This window comes from Hylobates moloch, unplaced genomic scaffold, assembly GCF_009828535.3.
Source record: "Hylobates moloch isolate HMO894 unplaced genomic scaffold, HMol_V3 SCAFFOLD_6, whole genome shotgun sequence".
Classification (NCBI taxonomy): domain Eukaryota; kingdom Metazoa; phylum Chordata; class Mammalia; order Primates; family Hylobatidae; genus Hylobates; species Hylobates moloch.
The window spans coordinates 13,752,663-13,773,440 of record NW_026652281.1 but is presented as its reverse complement, the minus strand read 5'-3'; the positions used below and the strand labels follow the sequence as shown (position 1 = coordinate 13,773,440).

Here is a 20,778-nt window from a genome sequence, read left to right as displayed (position 1 = left end):
GAAATCATATGGGGAAACAAAAGAAATAGCAAAATGGTAGACCTGAAACTACAGTATCAATCATTACACTAAATGTTAATGTATTAACCAATTCCAGTAAAAAGGTAGAAAATTGTCCATTGAATTAAAAAAAATCTCCAGCTGTGTTCTATTTTTAACATATGCTATATTTTATATTCTCTATTACATATTTTCTACAAGAGACATTAAAATATGATTATGTTTTGGCCAGGCCCAGTGGCTTACACCTGTAATCCCCCCACTTTGGGAGGCTGAGGCAGGTGGATCACTTGAGGCCAGGAGTTCAAGACCAGCCTGGCCAACATGGCAAAACCTTGACTCTACCAAAAAATACAAAAGTTAGCTGGGTGTGGTGGTACGCATCCGTAATCTCAGCTACTTGGGAGGCTGAGGCACAAGAATGGATTTAACCCAGAAAAAGGAGGTTGCACTGAGCCAAAATAGTGCTACTGCACTCCAGCCTGGGAGACAGAGTGAGATCCTGTCTCAAAATAATAATAATAATAATAATAATAATAAATAAATAAATCAAATATCATTTGTTTTTATGTGCTCCGATGAGTGACTGGATCCTTACTCTTTTGTAGGTGCAAATTTAGTTCAGAACATCTTGGTTTTACAATGCAATAAGGACTATTAAAAGTTCTTAAGAATTTTGTTGTTGCTATTGTTTTTTTAGGACCAATGACACTGGATTGCTTGCTTATAAAGAACATCTTCCAGTAACTAAGATCGTGATTACAGACACAGGCCGACTGCATTCAGAAGCAGCTTATAAACTGGGGCCTCTACTCTGCAGGGGAGACAGTAAGTGGTTACGATGTGTTGAAACCACATTTGAGAAAAGAACTATGACTTAAAGTGCCATCACTTAAGCATCATGTTTCTATCACATAATAACAAATCAGACTTCTATTGTGAACATTTTTAAGTACGGTCTGAAACACTCTTTCAGTCAGTCAACAAATAAGTACTCCTATGAAGTACAAAGCTATGATGGCAATCCTCGTTAAGATTCGAAGAGAAAGAAACCACTGGACATCTCAACTTGATTAGTTCATGAGTACATCCCAGCATTCCTGAATTTCTAATTGCTGTTATCCACATAGGAAAGCCTCAATGCTAAACGCAGTTATTAATAATTCATGTGAATTTCCTACTATTAGACCTGGGATGAAATTAGAATGTCAATGGGATCATGTCATCTTAACCCCAAATACATTTCAACTGTAAATCTCTTTTTTTTTTTTTTCAGTTTGTGTGTGTGTGTGTGTCTGTGTGCATTTACTTTAAACCAGTGGTACATGCTGTTTTGCATATGCAGTGCATTAACACTTTAAACCAGAATTTTAAAGTTCAAATATAGTTCCACTATATTTATGTTCCATATATACATATATATGTTTTTATATATATATATATATGTTTTCTTTGATCAGGGAATGAAATGAGCATATGTATTCATTTATAGGTTATTAGTCTCTCTGAAAAGAGTTAGGTTAGAGACTAGTGCATTAAATATGTTTGCTTTTAGTATTTCCAGAACTTAAAATGGAAATAGGTGAAATATTTGTTTACATTAACACCACACCTTAAAATAAAATTTTATGCTAGGGGCACAACAGAATAAGAGGGAATCTGACAATTCAGTAGATTTATGGAGACACAGAGCAGAAGTTGCCTAGTTAAAAAGCAAAGATGATACCGGCCTTTAAAAATTATATATGCATTGTAAATACTGTTTATCATTATATTCACCATCTCTGATATGTATCACCTCTACTTCCTGTTCTACCAGTTAGCCTTACAGAATCCCATGAAGATGACATAGGATATTTCATGGGAAGAAAAATTATGTGCAAAGAGACGAGGTTGTAAACTTCAGATGCATGCAGGAGAGTGTAACGGTTTTTCATGGCTGTAGAGAAGTTGTTTTATACATCACGTGTACCTTTCACTGCTTACTCTGATCTTAAACCTGCAGGGACCCAGGCTGGCTTTCTCTGCCTTCCTTCTTTCGTTAGCCAAAACCCTTGTGTATTTGTATGTTTTAAGTGAGGTCCCTACCAACTCTCTCCCTTAGACTTTCTTTCTCCCAGACTTCCTGTCATCATTTTAAGCACGCAACATCATTCCACTTAGAGCAGTGATTCTCCATCCAAGGCAATCTTGCCCTGCAGTGGACATGTGGCAGTGTTTGGAGACATTTTTGGTTATCACATTGTTGGGGAGCAGGGTGCTACTGGCATGTAAATGGGAGAGGTCAGGGTTGCTACTAAACATCCTACAATGCATGAGACAGCCCTCCACAGAGAAGAATTATCTGGCCCCAAATGTCAATAGTACTGAGGTTGAGAAACTAGAGTGTGAACTACTGTGACCATGGGAATACAGAGGGGAGCTACTACATTAGCGCTAAGAATTTACAAATAGTTTCAAGTATTTAGAGACCTGCTACTTAATCTCTGACTTATTGATTAAACAGTAATCAAGTGATTGGTCTTTTTGCCTCCTGTATCTATTTTTAGCGTTGAGGTTCATTTTCACGTGAGGTTATTTTCTGCATGAAGGACTAAGGACTATTTTCTGCATGAAGCGTTCTTTATATTCTCAGTTAGATGAGCAGTGGCTTCAGAACAGGGAATACTCCTTTTTTCCATATGGGAAATCTGTACCACTTAAGTTACAATGCCATACTTTTTTTTTTTTTTCATTTCCTAGTGAGGCTCACTGGGCAGATGTGGGACTAGCAGATACAGGATCATGCACAGTAGGCCTTATAAGCAGAAAAAAGCTGCGTGGACATTACTCTGAAGGCATCAGGACTACACGTTGAGTAATTTAAGACTGAGACATAACTTAATTCTCATGATTCAATTGAAAGCCTGACGATCAGTTATAAACCTAAAGATCAGTAAAGTGACCTCTGATTTAAGACAAGGAGAAGATGAGAGCTTGAACTAGGCAGTGACTGGCATGGAGATTTAAAAGGGGGATCAACGACGAGGTAAATTCGATATGATTTAGATGTAAGATTGAGAGTTAAAGCCTTGGGGATGATCTCCAGCTTTCTGATTTGAATAAAGCTATTAGTGTCATTCATTGAGACAGGAGATTAACACTTTTTTTTTTTTTAACAGAAAAGTAAAAAAGTGAGAATGAAAAAAGTAATATTTTCATTTTCTCACACAAACTAGAGATACTGAAAAATGTAGATCAGCCATGTTTTTCTAGGAAAGAAGGTGAAGTGGGAAAGCAGGACAAATAAAACATGACCATTAGACCTACTAGTACGGGTTGTGAGGTTACCCTAATTTATTTATGTTGTATTTTTTCAAAGATTTATTTTCATTTTGTTTTCAATTTCATTTTACTGCTGCTATTATTGTTGATGTCAGAAATCAACTAGCCAATTAGGAAATAAGAGAACTTCCTCCATGGTATAAAGGACATCTGTGAAAATCTGATAGCTAATGTCATACTTTGAATAGTCAAGGATATAACTTCTTCCCCTTTAAGTTCAGGATAAAGGCAAGAACGTCTGCTCTCACTACTCTTATTCAATCTATTACTCATGGTCCTAGCACATGTAATAAGTCAAGGAGAGGAATTCAAGGCGTTTATTAGGTTGCAGCAAAAGTTAATCAACCTGATTTTAATGGCAAATCAGGTTGCCGTTAAAAGAAGTGGCAAAACTGCAATTACTTTTGCACCAACCTTAGGTCAGAATGAATGAAATAAAATGTCTATTTATAGGTAACATGACTTTCTAGGTAGAAAATCTCAAATAATTTATATTTTTAGAAAGTGAGTTTAGCAAAGTCGCAGGATTCGAGGTCAATATACAAAAGCAAATTATATGTCTATATGCTAATGATAAAAAATTATAAATGGGGTTTTAAAAGTACCATTTTTTTACTAGCACCAACAACATAAAATATTTTGGTGTAAATATAGCAAATTATTAAGAAAAAAATTAAGAAAATTATATTTAAAAATTTATGAATTAAAAGATTTGATAAGATGTCAATTTTTCCCAAATTTATATATAGACTGAAAACAATCCAATTAAAATCCAGCAATCTTTTTTTTTGAGGGGGAGTAAAAATTGGAAAGCTTATCTTTAAATGTATATTGAAATGCAAAGAAAGTAGAATAGCAAAAATGTTTTGACAAATATAAACAACGTTTGAGATACACTACCAGATTATAAGACTTACTATAAAACTAACAGATACTCAAGGAAGTGTGATATTGACATTACAATAGACAAATACGTGAATGGAATAGAATAGACAGCCCAAAAATAGACCCAAGTATACATGGTTGCTTGACTTTTCACAAAGCTGCCAAGGGAACTCAACGATGAAAGGACAGAATTTTTCAAGAAACAGATCTGGAACAATTCGAATCCATTTGAAAAAGAAAAACAGAATGAAAAAAAAAGAGTGTCAATTCATACTTCAAAGCAGATACAAAAATTAACTCAAGATGAATCATAAACTTAAATCTAAAACCACAAACTATAACACTGCTGTAAGAAAATACAAGGGAAAATCTTAGTGGCCTTGGGTTGGGCATAGATTTCTTAGATACAACACTAAAAGTACATTTCATAAAATACAAATAATAATAAATTGGGTTTCACTAAAAAGCTTCTGCCTTTAAAATGACACTGTCAGGAAGTTGAAAAGAAAAGCTACAGACTAGGTGAAAATATTTGCAAAATACATGTTTTATAGAGGCTAATACCCAGAATATAAAAGTAACTCTCTCGTGGTGCAATAATATTTGAAAAATCAATTTACAAATGGGCAAAAGATTTGCACATACATGTCACAGAAAAAATATGGATTTAAATCAGCACATTAAAGACCCTTAGCATCAATAGTTATTAGGGGAATGCAAACTAGTACCGCAATGTGATACCAATATATAACTGTTAACATTTAACAAATAATAATAACAAAAAAACCCAAAATATAACAAGTGCTAGTGAGGATTTAGAGCAACTAGAACTCTGGTACATTGTGCTACAGATGCAAAATGGTACACACTGCTTTGGAAAAGAATTTGGTTTCTTATAATGTTAAACCCACAATTACCATATGTCCCAGCAATCCCCATCTTTGGATTTCATCCAAGAGAAAAGGAAAATCTATATGGATATAGTCAGTTTTTTGTTATTATTATTGGCTTTTTTCCATAGTTCCCTAAAAATGGAAACCACTCAAATGTTTGTCAACTATTGAAAGGATACACGTTCCATTTTACTGTGGTGTACCCACAATACGCAGTGGAATACTACTAAACAATTTAAAAAAATAGACTATTGATAACATGCAACAACATAGATGAATCTCAACTGCATTACTCTAAGTGAAAGAAGCCAGACTAAAAAGCCTACATGCTTTGAATGATTCAATTTCTAAGATATTCTGGAAAAGTCAAAACCATAGAAACAGAAAAAGGATCTCTGCTGCAAGAACTTTGAGGTGAGAGGAATTTTACACAGGGGTACAAGAAAACTTTGTCAGGTGAAAAAATGTTCCATATGTTGAGTGTGGTGGTGGTTTTATGGTTTCAGGTCCTAGTCAACTTCTAGAGCTACACAGAAAAAAAGGCTGAATTGTACTCTATGTAAATTACCATAATTTATTAATGTATTTTAATAATAAATGATGTCTTATTCAACACATCTGACTGAAAAACAAAACGAAAAAGTTAATAACAGTTTGCATTGCTATAGTTGCTTAATTTTAAGAATTGGAGGCTGAGTGCAGTGGCTCAAACCTGTAATCCCAGCGCTATAGGAGGTCAAGGTGGGAGGATTGTTTGAGACCGGGAGCTCAAAGCTGCAGTGAGCTATGATTGCACCACTGCACTACAGCCTGAGCAACAGGCTGAGACCTTGTCTCTTACAAAACAAAATTGGATCATCAAAACAAACTGAGAAACAGCCGACCACTAGAAGTAAATTCATGGAACAGTAAAGATTTCAGTAACATGGATATTCTCCAATTCTCCAGCACATTTCTGGGATCGTGCTGAATATGTTTCTAACTTATATTGACTTTAGAAACTTTAGAAAAAGAATCAAAGGGAAGAATCAAGGGAGAACATCTGGGTTTACCAGTTAGCAGAAAGGTCCTTAGTAGGAGGAGTCACCTATATATTTGCTATGTAATCAGCCTGCCAAGAGCAGTGGGAACATGTTTATTTTTGAGGAACCATCCAAAGTCTTTTAGACCAACAGTTCCTCCACTTTAGCATGTATAAAAATTACTTGGAGAGCTTGTTGTAACACGGATTTCCACTCCTTATCCCAGAGACTGTGATTCAGGGGGTGTGGGTAGGAGAATCTTTCTTTCTTTACCTCCCTCCCCTTCCCTTCCCCTCCCCTCCCCTCCCCTCCCCACCCTCCTTCTCCTCCCTCCCTCCCTCCCACCCTCCTTCCCTCCCTTCCTTCCCTCCCTCCTCCTCCTCCCTCCTTCCCTCCTCGTGTTTCCCTCCTCCTCCCCTCCTTCCCTTCCCCTCTCTTTCTCCTCCTTCCCTCCTCTCCTTCCTGCCCTCTCCCCTCTCCTCCCTTCCCCTCCCCTTCCATTCCTTTTTTCTTTTCTTTTTTTTTTTTTTTTTGACAGAATCTCCCTCTGTTACCCTGGCTGGAGTGCAGTTGGCTCACTGCAAACTCTGCCTTCTGGGTTCAAGTGATTCTCCTGCCTCAGCCTCCCAAGTAGCTGGGATTACAGGCATGTGCCATGATAACCAGTTAATTTTTGTGTTTTTAGTAGAGACAGGGTTTCACCATGTTGGCCAGGCTGGTCTCAAACCCAAGATCTCAAATGATCTGCCCACCTCAGCCTCCCACAGTGCTATGATTACAGGAATGAGCCACCCTGCCTGGCTGGGTAGGAGAATTGCTAACGGGCTTCCACATGCTGCTGCCGGTCCATGGACTACTCTATGCAGTGCTGCCCCCAGCCAGTGCGGTTCACAGACTAGTACTGGTCGGCACATTCTTTGCTACCATTCTGTGAGGAGGCTAGTACAAATATATAGAGTATTTCAGAATGACTTATGCCAATTGGACAGAGTAAGTTATGTCTGTTGGACATGATAGTAATAAAAAGTGGACTGGAGTTTATAGTATTTTGTATACCTTTGCTTTTCCCATTCACTTTTCTAGCAATTTACATTTTTGATTTTAAATTTTAAAAATGTAAAATTTTTGTGGGTACATAATAGTTGTATATATTTATGGGATACATGAGATATTTTGTCACAGGCATGCAATGTGTAATAATCACATCATGGAAAATTGGGTATTCATCCCCTTAAGCATTTATCCTTTGTGTTACAAATAATCTAATTATACTATTTTTGTTATTTTAAAATGTACAATTACATTATTATTGACTGTAGTCACCATGTTTTGCCATCAAATACAAGGTCTTATTCTTTCTGACTATTTTTCTGTACCTATTAACCATCCCCACCTCCTACTGGCTTCCCACTCTCCTTCCCAGCCTCTGGTAATCATCCTTCTATTCTTTGTCTCCATGAGTTAAATTGTTTTGATTTTTAGACCCCACAAATAAATTGAAACATGCAATGTTTGTCTTTCTGCCCCTGGCTTATTTCACTTAACATAATGACCTCCAGTTCTATCCATATTGTTGCAAATGACAGAGTCTCATTTTTTTGTGACTGAAATAAGAGGAAAAAAAAAAAGCACTTTTTTCTATACAGGTGGTTTAAGACTCACAGCTCTAGGTCAAAGGTTGGGTATGAAGTGGACCAATGGTGTTGACATAGGGCCTGCCCAAGTGTTCTAACTGTAGTTGCAGTATGTTCAGAGCCAGAAACAGAGTTTCAGAGTAGAAGCCCAGGCATTCATACACAGGGTTAAACCTGCTTTCTTGACACACAGCAAGAAGACGTCTACAGAGACTTTGTGCTACTTCAGTGAGTCTTGCAACACAAAGGGAATTCCTGGACCACGATGGCATCTGGGTCCAAGTCCTTGTCACTCACTCTCCCTTATCTGCAAAATCTCCCTAATTCTTTTACCAAATCCTTTCACACTCAGATTAAAACTCTTCCATCATGATTTCTAGATGACATAATCATTCTGCATTCTCAAAACATGTTTAGCATATTACAAAGATATCTTTCTCTTACTGGCTTTTAATTATTTTTGAGCCCCTCAAGAGCAGGGTACATTCCTCATTTATTCTTGTGTTCCTAATAACTAATGTATTACCTATTACCCAAAACATAATCAATGAATAACAATTCATGAAATAATGAGAACGATTTAATATATGCATGTAAAGAAGCCTACAGCTTATGAATTATTCGTAAGAGATGTGAATACATTTTTGGTTCTTAAAGCAATTAAATAAGTAAATATATACTTTTACTAAAAGGAGTTTAGACTCTATTGAATTATTGATTCTGATATAAAAAGTCACTTAGTAGAAGAATGTCCAGTTCCATCTAAGCCGTTTCTCGTCAATATGCCTGAAGTTGTAACAGTGAAAGTACTTTCAAATAAGAATATGATTTTAGTTAATATTAATTTTTTTACTTTTCACTCAATACAGTGCATTTATTAAACTGAAATGATTGCCACTTCTTGGAAAATAGATTATTTTATGGTCTATTTTGCTTTGTTTTTTTGTTCACTTGGAAAAACATTTATTACCAACCAATAATTTGTATGCAAGAAACTTGATAAATGTGAGGGAACAAAAATTGTTTTTAGTACTTTCGAAAGGTTTTCACTTTGGAACTGGGAACCCTGATAGTTGTCAGGACCATGGTATTCTTTTGGGGGGATTTTATACATATGGATACCTTTAGTTAATTGTGTTAAGTATTAATGACTGACTTGATACACAATCATAACTTTTTTTTTTTTTGAGATGGAGTCTCACACTGTCACCCAGTCTGGAGTGCAGTGGCGCAATCTCGGCTCACTGCAAGCTCTGCCTCCCGGATTCACGCCATTCTCCTGCCTCAGCCTCCTGAGTAGCTGGGACTACAGGCGACCGCCACCATGCCTGGCTAATTTTTCTAATTTTAGTAGAGACGTGGTTTCACTATGTTAGCCAGGATTGTCTCGATCTCCTGACCTTGTGATCCACCTGCCTTGGCCTCCCAAAGTGCTGGGATTACAGGCGTGAGCCGCCGCACCCGGCCAAAATCATAACTTTTTAAAGCTATATAGAAATACCAAAAAAGTAAGTAAAAAAAGTCACCAAGAATCACATAACTCAGAAATAATGATTAATATCAATTGAATATCATTCCAAATGTTGGTAGAGATCTCTACTGCAGGGCTTCCCAGTGTCACCACTCTTGACATGTGGGCTGGATAATTCCTTATGGTGTTTGAGGACCGTCCTGTGCATTGTTGGACCTAAGCAGTATCCCTGGTTCCTACCCAAGAGATGCCAGTAGCATCCTTCCTCCAAATGTGACAACCAAAAATGTCTCCAAACATTGCCAGATGTCCCCTGGGTAAAGAATTGCCCCAGGTGGAGAATCACCACTCTAGACAAAATAATTTTTAAAAGAGATTGAGAAATGAATTTATAAAACTTTATTCATTGAAATTGAGAAAGAAAACACCAAATTTAAGCCAAGATGGCTCATGAAATTTATATATCTAACAAAGTATATTCAACATAAGTGATCCCACTAAACTTACAAAAAAAGATTATGAGCGTTTTAAAAGATTGTAGAGTCACTACATTTTATATTAAATGTATTTTTAAATTATAAACGCATTTATCTGCTGTGAGAAATGGAAAAGCTAGCACTCATTTCTTCTTTCACCTTCTTTATCTCCCCCTTCCCGGTTTTTGCTAGTTATGCTATTATTTGTATATTGTTACTTTTAAGGGTAACCACTAGTTCTGTTCTCCAGTGCTTTTTATTTTGATTAATTTCTTTTTGTCAGGTAGTGGATATTTTACCTTTTTTTGTCTTTAGAAAGATTCTTGAGGGTTGCATTTTTTCGATTTTTTATGTGCTTGAGAATATTTGTTGCCTTAGAATTCTAAAACTCTTATGCTTTAACTGTATTGTCTATTGGGAACAGCTTAACTGAGATATAATTCACAGCCTATAATTCACCCTTTTAAAAGTGTACAATTCAATCAATTTTAGTATATTTAATCATTTTAATGTACCACACAGAGTTGGTCAACCATCACCATAATCATTTTGAGAACATTTTTATCACCTCCCAAAGTAGACCTGCTCCCATTTTCCAGACACTGTCCATTTCACACACTCCCCATCCCAGCCCTAAGCAACCAGTAACCTGCTTTTTTTTTCTACAGACTTGCATATTCTGAATATTTCATATAGATAAAAATACAAGATATGTGGTCTCTTGTGACTGACTTGTTTTACTTAGCATCGTATTGTCAAGGAGTTTCATCAGCGTTGTAGAATACATCAACACTTCATTGTTTTTTATGACCAAATAATATTCCATTCTGTGGATATACCACATTTTGTTTAATCACTCATCAGTTCATGGACATTTGGGCTGGATCCACTTTTTGGATATTATGATAAGGCTTCTGTGGACTTCCATGTATGCTTTTTTTTTTTTTTTTTGTGGACAAAGGCTTTATTTCTCTTCGGTATGTGCCTAGGAGTAGAATTTCCCTACATTTAACCTCTTTAGGACCTGGCGTACTTTTTATGTGTCATGCTTGTAACCTTCAGTAGTTTGCATATATGATCCCATACTTGTCTGTGTTGAGGAATGCAGTTGTCTTGTCTTCTACAGCTTTTCTAAATGTCTTTTTGGTTGACTATACTTCATTATGAATATAGGTTTTGTTTTTTAAAAATTTTCTCAAAAGCGCACTTGTGTGCTTTATTTTCAGAATTCTTTCAAACTTGAAAGTGTCTGCCTATTGCCTTAACACTTCAGAAATAAACTAGACTGGATAAATTTTCTTTCTCTCGGAATCTATGGACAGAGTTCCTTTATTTTATGCCATTGAATACTGTGAAGGAATCTGAGGCCATACTGATTTTTTCACCTTGTATGTAACTTGCTTTTTCTGTCTGAATACTCGAAGGAACAATTATCCTTAAAGGTCACTAATTTAACAAGAATGTACCTGGATGTTGTTCATTTGGTATTACTTTTTCTGGAAATAGAAGTGATGTGATAAAAAGTATATACACATTTTATAAGTTGTTAAAATCTTTGCAAATGTGATCTGAATTTCTGCTCTCAGTCTGTCTATCTGAGCAAGGCAGTATTTTTAACTCTGGCATTTGAATTTTTCAACCCATTTTATCACATGTATTTCTTTTCAGGCAATTCATTACATTGAAATTTTATCTTTAATCAAAGCACCCTGAAGCCTTCATAGTTAGAAAAGATTGCTGTAAGTTTCTCGTTCCAAAAAATTCTTGAGTCACTGAAGTTAGTTTCTTCATTTTGTCTGCATCGACTAGTACAGCTGTCTGAGAAATCACAGCTGCCCAGAGTGCATTAAATAATCAAAGGTGCATGTAGGCAGTAAATAACTTTGCAGAAGTGAGATTCTTCAACTGGAAAAAGATATTGACTAGTGATTTGGTTAATTTCTCTTTCATTTGACAGAGTTCTCTTCCATTTGAAAGACTACATATAAACCATTAAAAAACGTGAGGATCAATTCCATTTCAACAGATAATAAAATAATGTAACTTTGTTAGCTCCACTATGCCTGATAATTCTCCATTATAACATTTTTATTTTAATTTTTATATTTTACTTTATCTTATTGGGTTTACCTTTTTAAATTTCACTTTTTTATGCCCTCCTTCTCTTCCTCTTTTTCTTCTTCTTCCTCTTCTCTTGTCTCTGTTTTTCCTCTTTTCTTTCCTCTTTCCACTTGTGGGAAAGAGCAAGAGAGCAATGAGCAAAACAGATAAAAATATCAGTATTCTTGGAGCTTATATTCTCTTGGAGAGAGAGAGAGAGAGAGAGACAATAATCAAGTGAAATATATGGTACAGTAGAAGCTGGTAAGAGCTATGAAGAACATAAAGTTGAGGCAGGAGTGGCGTAATTTTAAATAGGATGGTCATTTAAAGCTCAGAAAGAAGGTGGCATTTGAATAAAGATTTGAAGCAAACAGGAATGCAAGGCACGTGTCTACCTTTGGAAGAGTAGTCTAGACAGAGGGAAAGGCCAGATAAACCACACAGAAATGGGGTATAGATAGTATACTCATGGAGCAGCCAGATGGTCCAAGCGTTTGGAGCAGAGTGGGCAAGAAAGAGAGTGGTAGAAGTCAGAGAGAAACCTGGTGGTCAGATCATGAAAGATTTTGAAAATCTATTTTCAATCTGAATGAAATTGGAGAACATTAGAGAATTTTGAGAAGGTGAGTGGTATGATCTAACTCAGGTTTTAGTGAGATTAAATAGGGAAAACTCAAAGCAGGGAAATAACTTAGGGGACCATATCACCAATCCAGCTGAGAAATTATGGTAGCTTGAGCCATGGGTGCAATGGTGAGAGTTGTGGTTTGGGTAGAGTTTAAAGGAAAACCAATAAAATTTCCGGATGAATTGTTGTAGTTTGCGAAAGGAAGAGTCAAAAATAACACCAAGGTGTTTGATCTAATCAATTAGAGGGAAAGAACTGGCATTAATTGAAATGGGGGAGATTGCTGCTGGGGTCATGGAGTTGTAGAGAAATATAAAGAGCCCAGTTTTAGGACATATTACGGTTGAGATGTCATTAAACATTCAGGAAGAGATGTGGAGTTATCAGTTTTCAGCATATTTAGAGCCACAGGACAGAACAGCAGGAGTTATTGTGGATGAAGAAATAACAGGGCTTTGGGGCAACTGAGTATGGATAAATTGACGAGGTGAAGAGGAAGCAAGAAAGAAGACTGAGAATATATCACCTGTGAGAAAAGAAGAGTGTGGGTATCCTGAACTCCAAGGGAAGAATGTGTTTCAAGGAGGAGAGAGCAATCAACTGTGTTAAATGTTGTTAGCTTAAGTAAGATAAAACTGAGAACTGATAATGGCTTTAGAAATGTGGATGTTATAGCGACCTTGGTGATGGTTTGTTTTGTCAAGTGTTTTGGGATAAAAGCCTGAGACAGATTCAAGGAATAGTGGGAGGAAAAAAAGGTGGGAAAATGTAATGGTAAATGGAGGAGAAAGTATGATCATGAGAGTGGGGTTTCTGAGATGAGAGAATTAATAGCATGTCTGTGTTATTAAGAGAGATCCAGTAAATAAATCCTTGGATTGTGGACAGTTGATTCATTCTAACAGGAGAAAATGCAGAACACACGTGATGTTGCAGGAAGGTGAACAGGTGTGGTGGTGGATTCTTAGAGGAGGTCACTTCTGTCTTCTGCTCTTTTCTTAGAGATTACTAGAAAAGTTAAAGAATGAGAAATGAGATGTATTATTGGGGAGCGGAAGTGTGAAATAATCCTCTAAGAGCGTGGGACAGTGAAGGCATGAGGGAACTATAGTGTGATTGCAGAGGAACATTGAGTGTGCACAGTTGGCATCATATTACAGCGTGTGTGTACTTACCTGTAGTGTTCTTTAGAACCCGATGTTTATACACAGTCCCACATAAGGATTTGTAACTAAGTTCTGTATGCAGGTATCAGGCACTAAGTATATTATGAATAATTTTCTAGTTTTTATTTTCAATTATTTTAGTCTAATAAAATACTTTAGTTAATATTTAAATGTATTTTCTATACATGGAAAAATATTCAACATGCCAGATTACAAATGGGCTGTAGGAGACCAATGTATAGATGTGCCTACTTAAAAGCAGTAACGTTTATACCGTAAAGGCTATAAGTGTGCATATGCAGGAAGATATTAAGAACCCTTCTACTTACCGTTAATTGCCGAGTTAAAATAATTTTTTAAAAGACAATAATCTGAATATCAAGTGACTTTTGACTTTAACCGTGTAAATAAAGGAATCACTTTTGTTAGTAAACGGCCAATAAGAAGCTCAAAATTCTGATTGGGCGCTTAATTATTTTGTTTTGCTGAAATCAGAATCACTGTATCTCATGTTTTTTGAATAAATGAATTTGGTCCTCTTCTCTGATGAATAACTGGACTCAAATTTTATCGCATGATCATATGTGTTCGTGGAGGACATCAATCTTGGATTGACGAGATTTACCTTGAATTTATAATATGTTCTCATTTTATATACAATGATTGTCATTTGTTAATTCAGAATAGGTTACTTCAAATAGAATGTCATGCTTGGAAGGCTCTCTCATGTGATGCCCAACTCCACACCTCTTTGTTGTCACTCTGACCTTCATAGGAATGACTGAGGGATAATGCAGTGGCAAACTTAGATAAGTGTCGCTCATCTCATTTACTGTTTTCTATATTCTCTTACATCTAGACTAAAAATAATTGGATGTTGCTCCAAAATTCTGTTCTTCCAGTTTCTTCTAAAATAAAATTATATGTGTGTATGTCTTTGAATAATTAAATACACAAGTCTGTTTCTTTGCTATTAATGTCAAAACAGTTTTGTGCAAAACTAATATAAGACTAATGACAAGAAATATCTTCTTCAGTGATAGTTTGTAAGATCTTTTGATTGTAAAAACAAGCTCTGCTCTGCCTTCATAAGAGGAATTTTCACTTTCCATTTGCCCATCTTATTGTATGTGCATGTGTGGGGGTGGTTAGGGGGTGTTTATAGAAACATCTATGAACAGCTTTGTTCTCTTTTATATTGCTCTGCAAACCACAAGCTATAATTATCTCCAGCCAGATTTTATTTTCTTCGTTTTTATTTTGCTTATATTGATTCCTGTTGAGGTTCATAAATAGTTGAAAACAATAATAGATGTGCTAAAAAGAGGAACCAGTGAATTATGAAACCAATACATAGGTTATTGTGTTCTGATAATGCAACATATAATTTAATCTTAGAATTTTATTTCTGTTAAAATCTATATTTTTCAGCTTATTTTAAAATAATTCGTAAGTGTTTAGAAGATGCATTGATTACTAAAATATTCTTCACATCAGCATTTCAACATTTAAAACATTTTTACTTTTAAGAAAGGGCTTGTTGGAATTTTATATGCATATAAAATTTCCTATAGGGTTAGGAAATCTAAAAATCTAAAGATTTTTTAGACTTGACATTGAAAGCACAATTCATAAAAGGCTAAATTGATAAATGAGACTTTATCAAAATGAAATTTTACTTTGTGAAAGCTTCCATGAAGAGGAAGAAAAGTCAGGCTACAGACTGGTCAAAAAACAGTTGCAAACCACCTATCTGAGAAAGGACTAGTATCTAGAATATATGAAGAATCCTCAAAAGTTGACAGTTAAAAAAACAATTAAAATACGGGTGTTATGGACTAAATTGTTTTCCCAAAATTTATGTTGAAGCCCTAACCCCAATGTGACTATATCTGAAGACAGGGCCTTTAAGGAGATCACTAAGGTAAATGAGGGTGGTGCCCTAATTCAATGGGACCAGTGTCCTTATAAGAAAGAGACTCCAGAGACCCCGCTCTCTGTGCTTACTCAGCAGAAAGACCATGTAAGATCACAGGATGAAGGCAGTCATCTGCAAGCCAGGAAGAGAGGTCTCACAACAGACCAATCCTGCCAGCACCTTGATCTTGGACTTTTAGCCTGCAGCACTGTGAGAAATAAATGTGTTTTTTAAGCCACCTGACCTGTGAGATTTTGTTATGGCAGCCTGGGCAGACTAACACAATGGGCAAAAAACATGGAGGGAGGTTCAACCAAAGAAGGTATACAGATGGCAAGAAAGCACATGAAATGATACCCAGCATCATCAACCGCTAGGCAAATGCATATTACATCCTCAATGAGACACCACTTCACGCCTTTCAAAAGGACTAAGATTAAAAAAAAAAGTGCCAACACAAAATACTGGCCAGTATATTGAGAAATGGGGTCACTCAAACATTGCTGGTAGGAATGTCAAATGACAAAACTACACTAGAAAACCGTTTAGTAGTTTCTTTTTGTTAATTTTCTATTTTACTTTAAGTTCTGGGATACATGTGCAGAATGTGCAGGTTTGTCACATAGGTGTATATGTGCTACAGTGGTCAGCTGCACCTATCAACCCATCATCTAGGTTTTAAGCCCCGCATCCATTAGGTATTTGTCTTAATGCTCTCTCTCCCCTTGCTCCCCACCCCCCGACAGGCCCCAGTGTGTGATGTTCCCCTTTCTGTGTCCACGTATTCTCATTGTTTAACTCCCACTTACAAGTGAGAACATGTGGCATTTGGTTTTCTGTTTCTGTGTTAGCGTGCTGAGACTAATGGTTTCCAGATCCATCCATGTCCCTGCAAAGGACATTAACTCATTCTTTTTCAAGGCTGCATAGTATTCCATGGTGTAGATGCGCCACATTTTCTTCACCCAGTCTATCATTGATGGGCATTTGGGTGGGTTCCAAGTCTTTGCTATTGTAAATAGTGCTGCAGTAAACATACATGTGCAAATGATTTATAATTCTTTGGGTATATGGGTATATGCCCAGTAATGGCATTCCTGGGTCAAATGGTATTTCTGATTCTAGATCCTTGAGGAATCGCCACACTGTCTTCCACAGTGGTTTGCAACTCTCATACAATCCAGTGATTGTACTCTTGGGCATTTTCCCCAGGGAACTGGCAGCTTATGTTCACATAAAAAATTGGACACAGATGTTGACAAAAGCTTTATTGGTAATAGCTGAAAGCTATGTAGGTGTCCTTCTGCAGGTAGATGGTTAAATAAATTTTAATACATCCATACCATGGAATACTACTCAGCAGTAGAAAGAGATGAACTATTGATACAAAAACAATATGGGTAAATCTTCAAAGAGTAATTCTGGGCCAGAAGTGGTGGCTCACGCCTATAATCCCAGCACTTTGGGAGGCCAAGGTGTGTGGATCACCTGATGTCAGGAGTTCGAGACCAACGTGGCCAACATGATGAAGTCCCGTCTCTACTAAAAATACAAAAATTAGCCAGGCATAGTGGTGCGCGCCTGTAATCCCAGCTACTCAGGAGGCTGAGGCAGGAGAATCGCTTGAACCCAGGAGGCGGAGGTTGCAGTGGCCAAGATTACACCATTGCATTCCAGCCTAGGTGACAGAGCAAGAATTTGTCAAAACCAAAAATGAGTAATTCTGATTTTTTTTTAAAAGCAAGCCAATCTCAAAAGACTGCATATTTTATGCTTTTATTTGAGAGCATTCTTGAAATGACAAAATTATAGGAATGAGGAACTGATTAGTTGTGCCAGGAGGTTAAAGAAGGGGTAAGGAGGGAGGAAAGTGGGTTTAGCTGTGTGCGGGAAGCATGAAGAATACCGTGGCGACAGAAATGTCCTGCATCTCAGCGTCAATGTCACTATCCTAGTTTTGACATCCTACTATTGTTTTGTAAGGTATGATCATAGGGGGAAACTAGATAAAGTGTGCATGGAATCTTTCTGTGTTATTTCTTACACCTGCGTAAGAATCTACAAACATTTGGAAATAAACATTTTAATTAAATCCATATTTCTGGCTTATTTCTTTATTAAGCATTCAGAAAGACTCATTTGAATAGTGAATGATTCCTTGCTTTGGCATTTCTATATTTCATTTTATTTTGCTTTTAAGAAAGGTAGTGTTAGCATGTTATACGCATTTTGATTTTAAAAGTAAAATGTATTACCTTGAAAAACAATGTGTTTTTTTAATACTGTTCTTTTATAAACAGCTTTATTGATATCAAATTCATATATTACACAATTCAGTAATATAAAGTGTGCTATTCAATGGCTTTTAGTATATCCACATTGTGTAACAATGACTACACCAATTTTGGAACATGGTCATTACCCTGAAAAGAAACCTTACCCCTCTGAGCCACTGCTCTCCCTCAATTGCTCCATCTCCCTAACCCTGGGAAACCACAAATCTACTTTGTCTCCGTAAGTCTGTTTTTTTTCAAAAAGGAATTCTATAAATGTTTAGCAAAATAATTATTTTTAAAGGTACTTATAGTCCTAGCATAGTACTAAGTTAATTTTCCTAAATTGACTTCATTTTTAACTTTCTATATGAAATTCAATACTTAGTACATCTTCCTCTTTTACGTGAATGACTATATGGATTTATTCTTTTATATAATTTACTTTATTCTGGTAAGATAAAAGGTAAGGTTTCTAGAAAATTATTTTATTTGTTTATTATTTTTTGATGTAGAGTCTCATTCTGTCATCCAGGCTGGAGTGCAGATGCGTAATCTCGGCTGACTGCAACCTCAGCCTCCCAGGCTCAAGTGATTCTCCTGTCTCAGCCTCCTAAGTAGTGGGGTTACAGGCGTCTGCCACAATGCCTGGCTAATTTTTGTGTTTTTAGTAGAGACAGGGTTTCATCATGTTGGTCAGACTGGTCTCGAACTCCTGACCTCAAGTGATCTGCCCACCTCAGCCCCCCAAAGTGCTGGGATTACAGTCATGAGCCACTGCGCCTGGCCTAAAAAATTATTCTAAAATCTTAGAACCCTATATTGAATTGACAATGATGTAGTTTAGAGAATTTTATTTTTACTTTTGTATGATTGTTATTTAAAATTTTTCTAGGTACATAATACTTATGCATATATATGGGGCTCGTGTGATATTTTGTTACATGAATAGAATGTGTAATGATCCAGTCAGGGGACTTAGGATATCCATCACCTTGAGCATTTATCATTTCTGGGAGTTGGGAACATTTGAGTCCTTTCTCCTAGCTGTTTTGAAATACACACGAAAGTGTTCTTAACTGTAATCACCCCAGTCTGCTGTTGAACATGAAGCTTATTCCATCTATCTAACTGGAATTTTGTATTCATTGCCCAATCTCTCTTCCTCTTTCCCCTCCGCCATTTCCTGCCTCCGGTTACTATCGTTCTCCTCTCTCCCTCCATGAGATTAGGGAATTTTAAACCACCTAATCCATAGAATGCTGTCTTCAAAAGCCTGCAGCTCCTGCTGCTCCATGCCTGCTAAGCTGTTTCCTCCCTCTCTTTGCCCTTCCTTTCTCTGAGGTGGCCCAGATTCTGGTGGGTGTCCCTCAGCACAGTGTGTAAAGGGCTGGGATACCGCATGCCATTAACATTATTTGATCATGGAAATATTGGCCTTTGCTTTCTTTATAATTGTTTTGAATTAGCAGCAATTTCTTAACCCAATAAAACTTCCTTACCTCATTTTCTACCTTTTGTGAATGTATAAAATAGTCTCCTAACTAAATGAAATAGACATTATTATGTATATGAGAGTGCTGAATATGCCTAAAGTAATAAATTGGTTTCATTGCTATGAAAGCATTCATGTACAGATAGCAGCAATTCAAAGAATTGTTCATCTGGTTCAAGCAGTTCCTTGAAGCCTTCTATATGATGCTTTATTGAGTTAGTTATGATATAATATGAAAAAAATAAATGTTATTACCTAATTTAAACCTTTAAGTAATTATGAGTGTTCCTCTTTCTAATCAGACAAAATAAGATTTAATAACATTCCATAATGTGAAGTTTATTTTTATATTAATATATAACATTTAAACAAAAAGGCATCTAATTCCTTCTGAAAACAGATCAGCTAAGAACTTCTAAGAAGGCAAATGTGTTGTTATCCCTGACTTGATATTTTACATTTTCTTGCATTTATTTTTTCCTAGAAATCCAAAGGTCTAGTATAGGAATAGCTGTAAAAGGGACATAAGGAATAGGCTCGATGTGACTCTGATAATATATGGTTTTATTTGACTCTGGGAGGAAAAACTTCAAAGCAGATTATTAGTTGAATAAATTCAGCTCTAAAATTGTCCACACACAAGCTGAGAATTGACTTTTGAATCAGATCCACAAGAAAAACAAACAAAAATAGATATAAGCATTATTTGGTCTAGAATTTATACAAAGTAAATTAAAATTCAAGAAACACGTAAAAGCAAAGTCAAGTTTGTGATTTTTAACTCTGGAACTTGGTATCTGTTCTCTGCTAACATAACGAACTGTTGTTTTGAAATTGCTGTTTTCCAACATCAGAGGATCAATACATCTTTCTTCCAGGAAGGTAATTTAGATAGAATTTTATCCAGTGTAGGGAATGTGTGTAGAGGCAGTTGCTTAAAACTAAAGATGTATATTTGTATTTGATGTGCAGAGAACTTGCTATTGGCAGCAGACAATACAGGGTTCGTTTCTCTGATTTTACTCCTCATCAACCACATGTATCCAGTCGGATTTCACTCCTGTCAGCTCATGCTGTTGCATTTATATTTGGTTTTCCATAGTTTTTGCTATATATGGTTCACAATATTTTTTCAAAAGGAAAGTTGTAGATATGAAAAAAGGAGCGAGAAAGTAAAGATAGGTGGTATTTGGGCAGCAATTATAACTAACTTTATAGTCTACATTTTTTTCAGATCTCTTAATTTGTATCCCAACCTTTTCAACATTTTCTGCCTATTTTGAGCATTTGAAACATTTTGAGAACACTTTTAATTTGCTGTTCATCTACTTCATTCTTATTGGCAAAGTAAGAGATAATTTTGAATAAAAAGAGCATTTTCATGAGAATGTCAGCTTGGACAGAGTAAGTCTTATGTTGGTTTGTAATTAGACGAGACTATTTAGAATGCCAGTCTGAGTTTAGAAAATCACAAGGCCCATTAAAGAAAA

At 36.1% G+C, this 20,778-nt stretch overlaps 1 protein-coding gene across 5 annotated transcripts in view; it reads left to right on the top strand.

Annotated features, from left to right (window-relative positions):
* Positions 1-20,778, top strand: part of CNTNAP4 (contactin associated protein family member 4) — a 297,138-nt gene that overhangs the window by 223,634 nt on the left and 52,726 nt on the right. For all 5 annotated transcript variants that reach the window (XM_058440476.1, XM_032156379.2, XM_032156377.2 and 2 more), the window contains one exon: positions 701-828. In XM_058440476.1, coding sequence (XP_058296459.1) covers positions 701-828 — 128 coding nt within the window. The remainder of the gene's footprint in view (positions 1-700; positions 829-20,778) is intronic.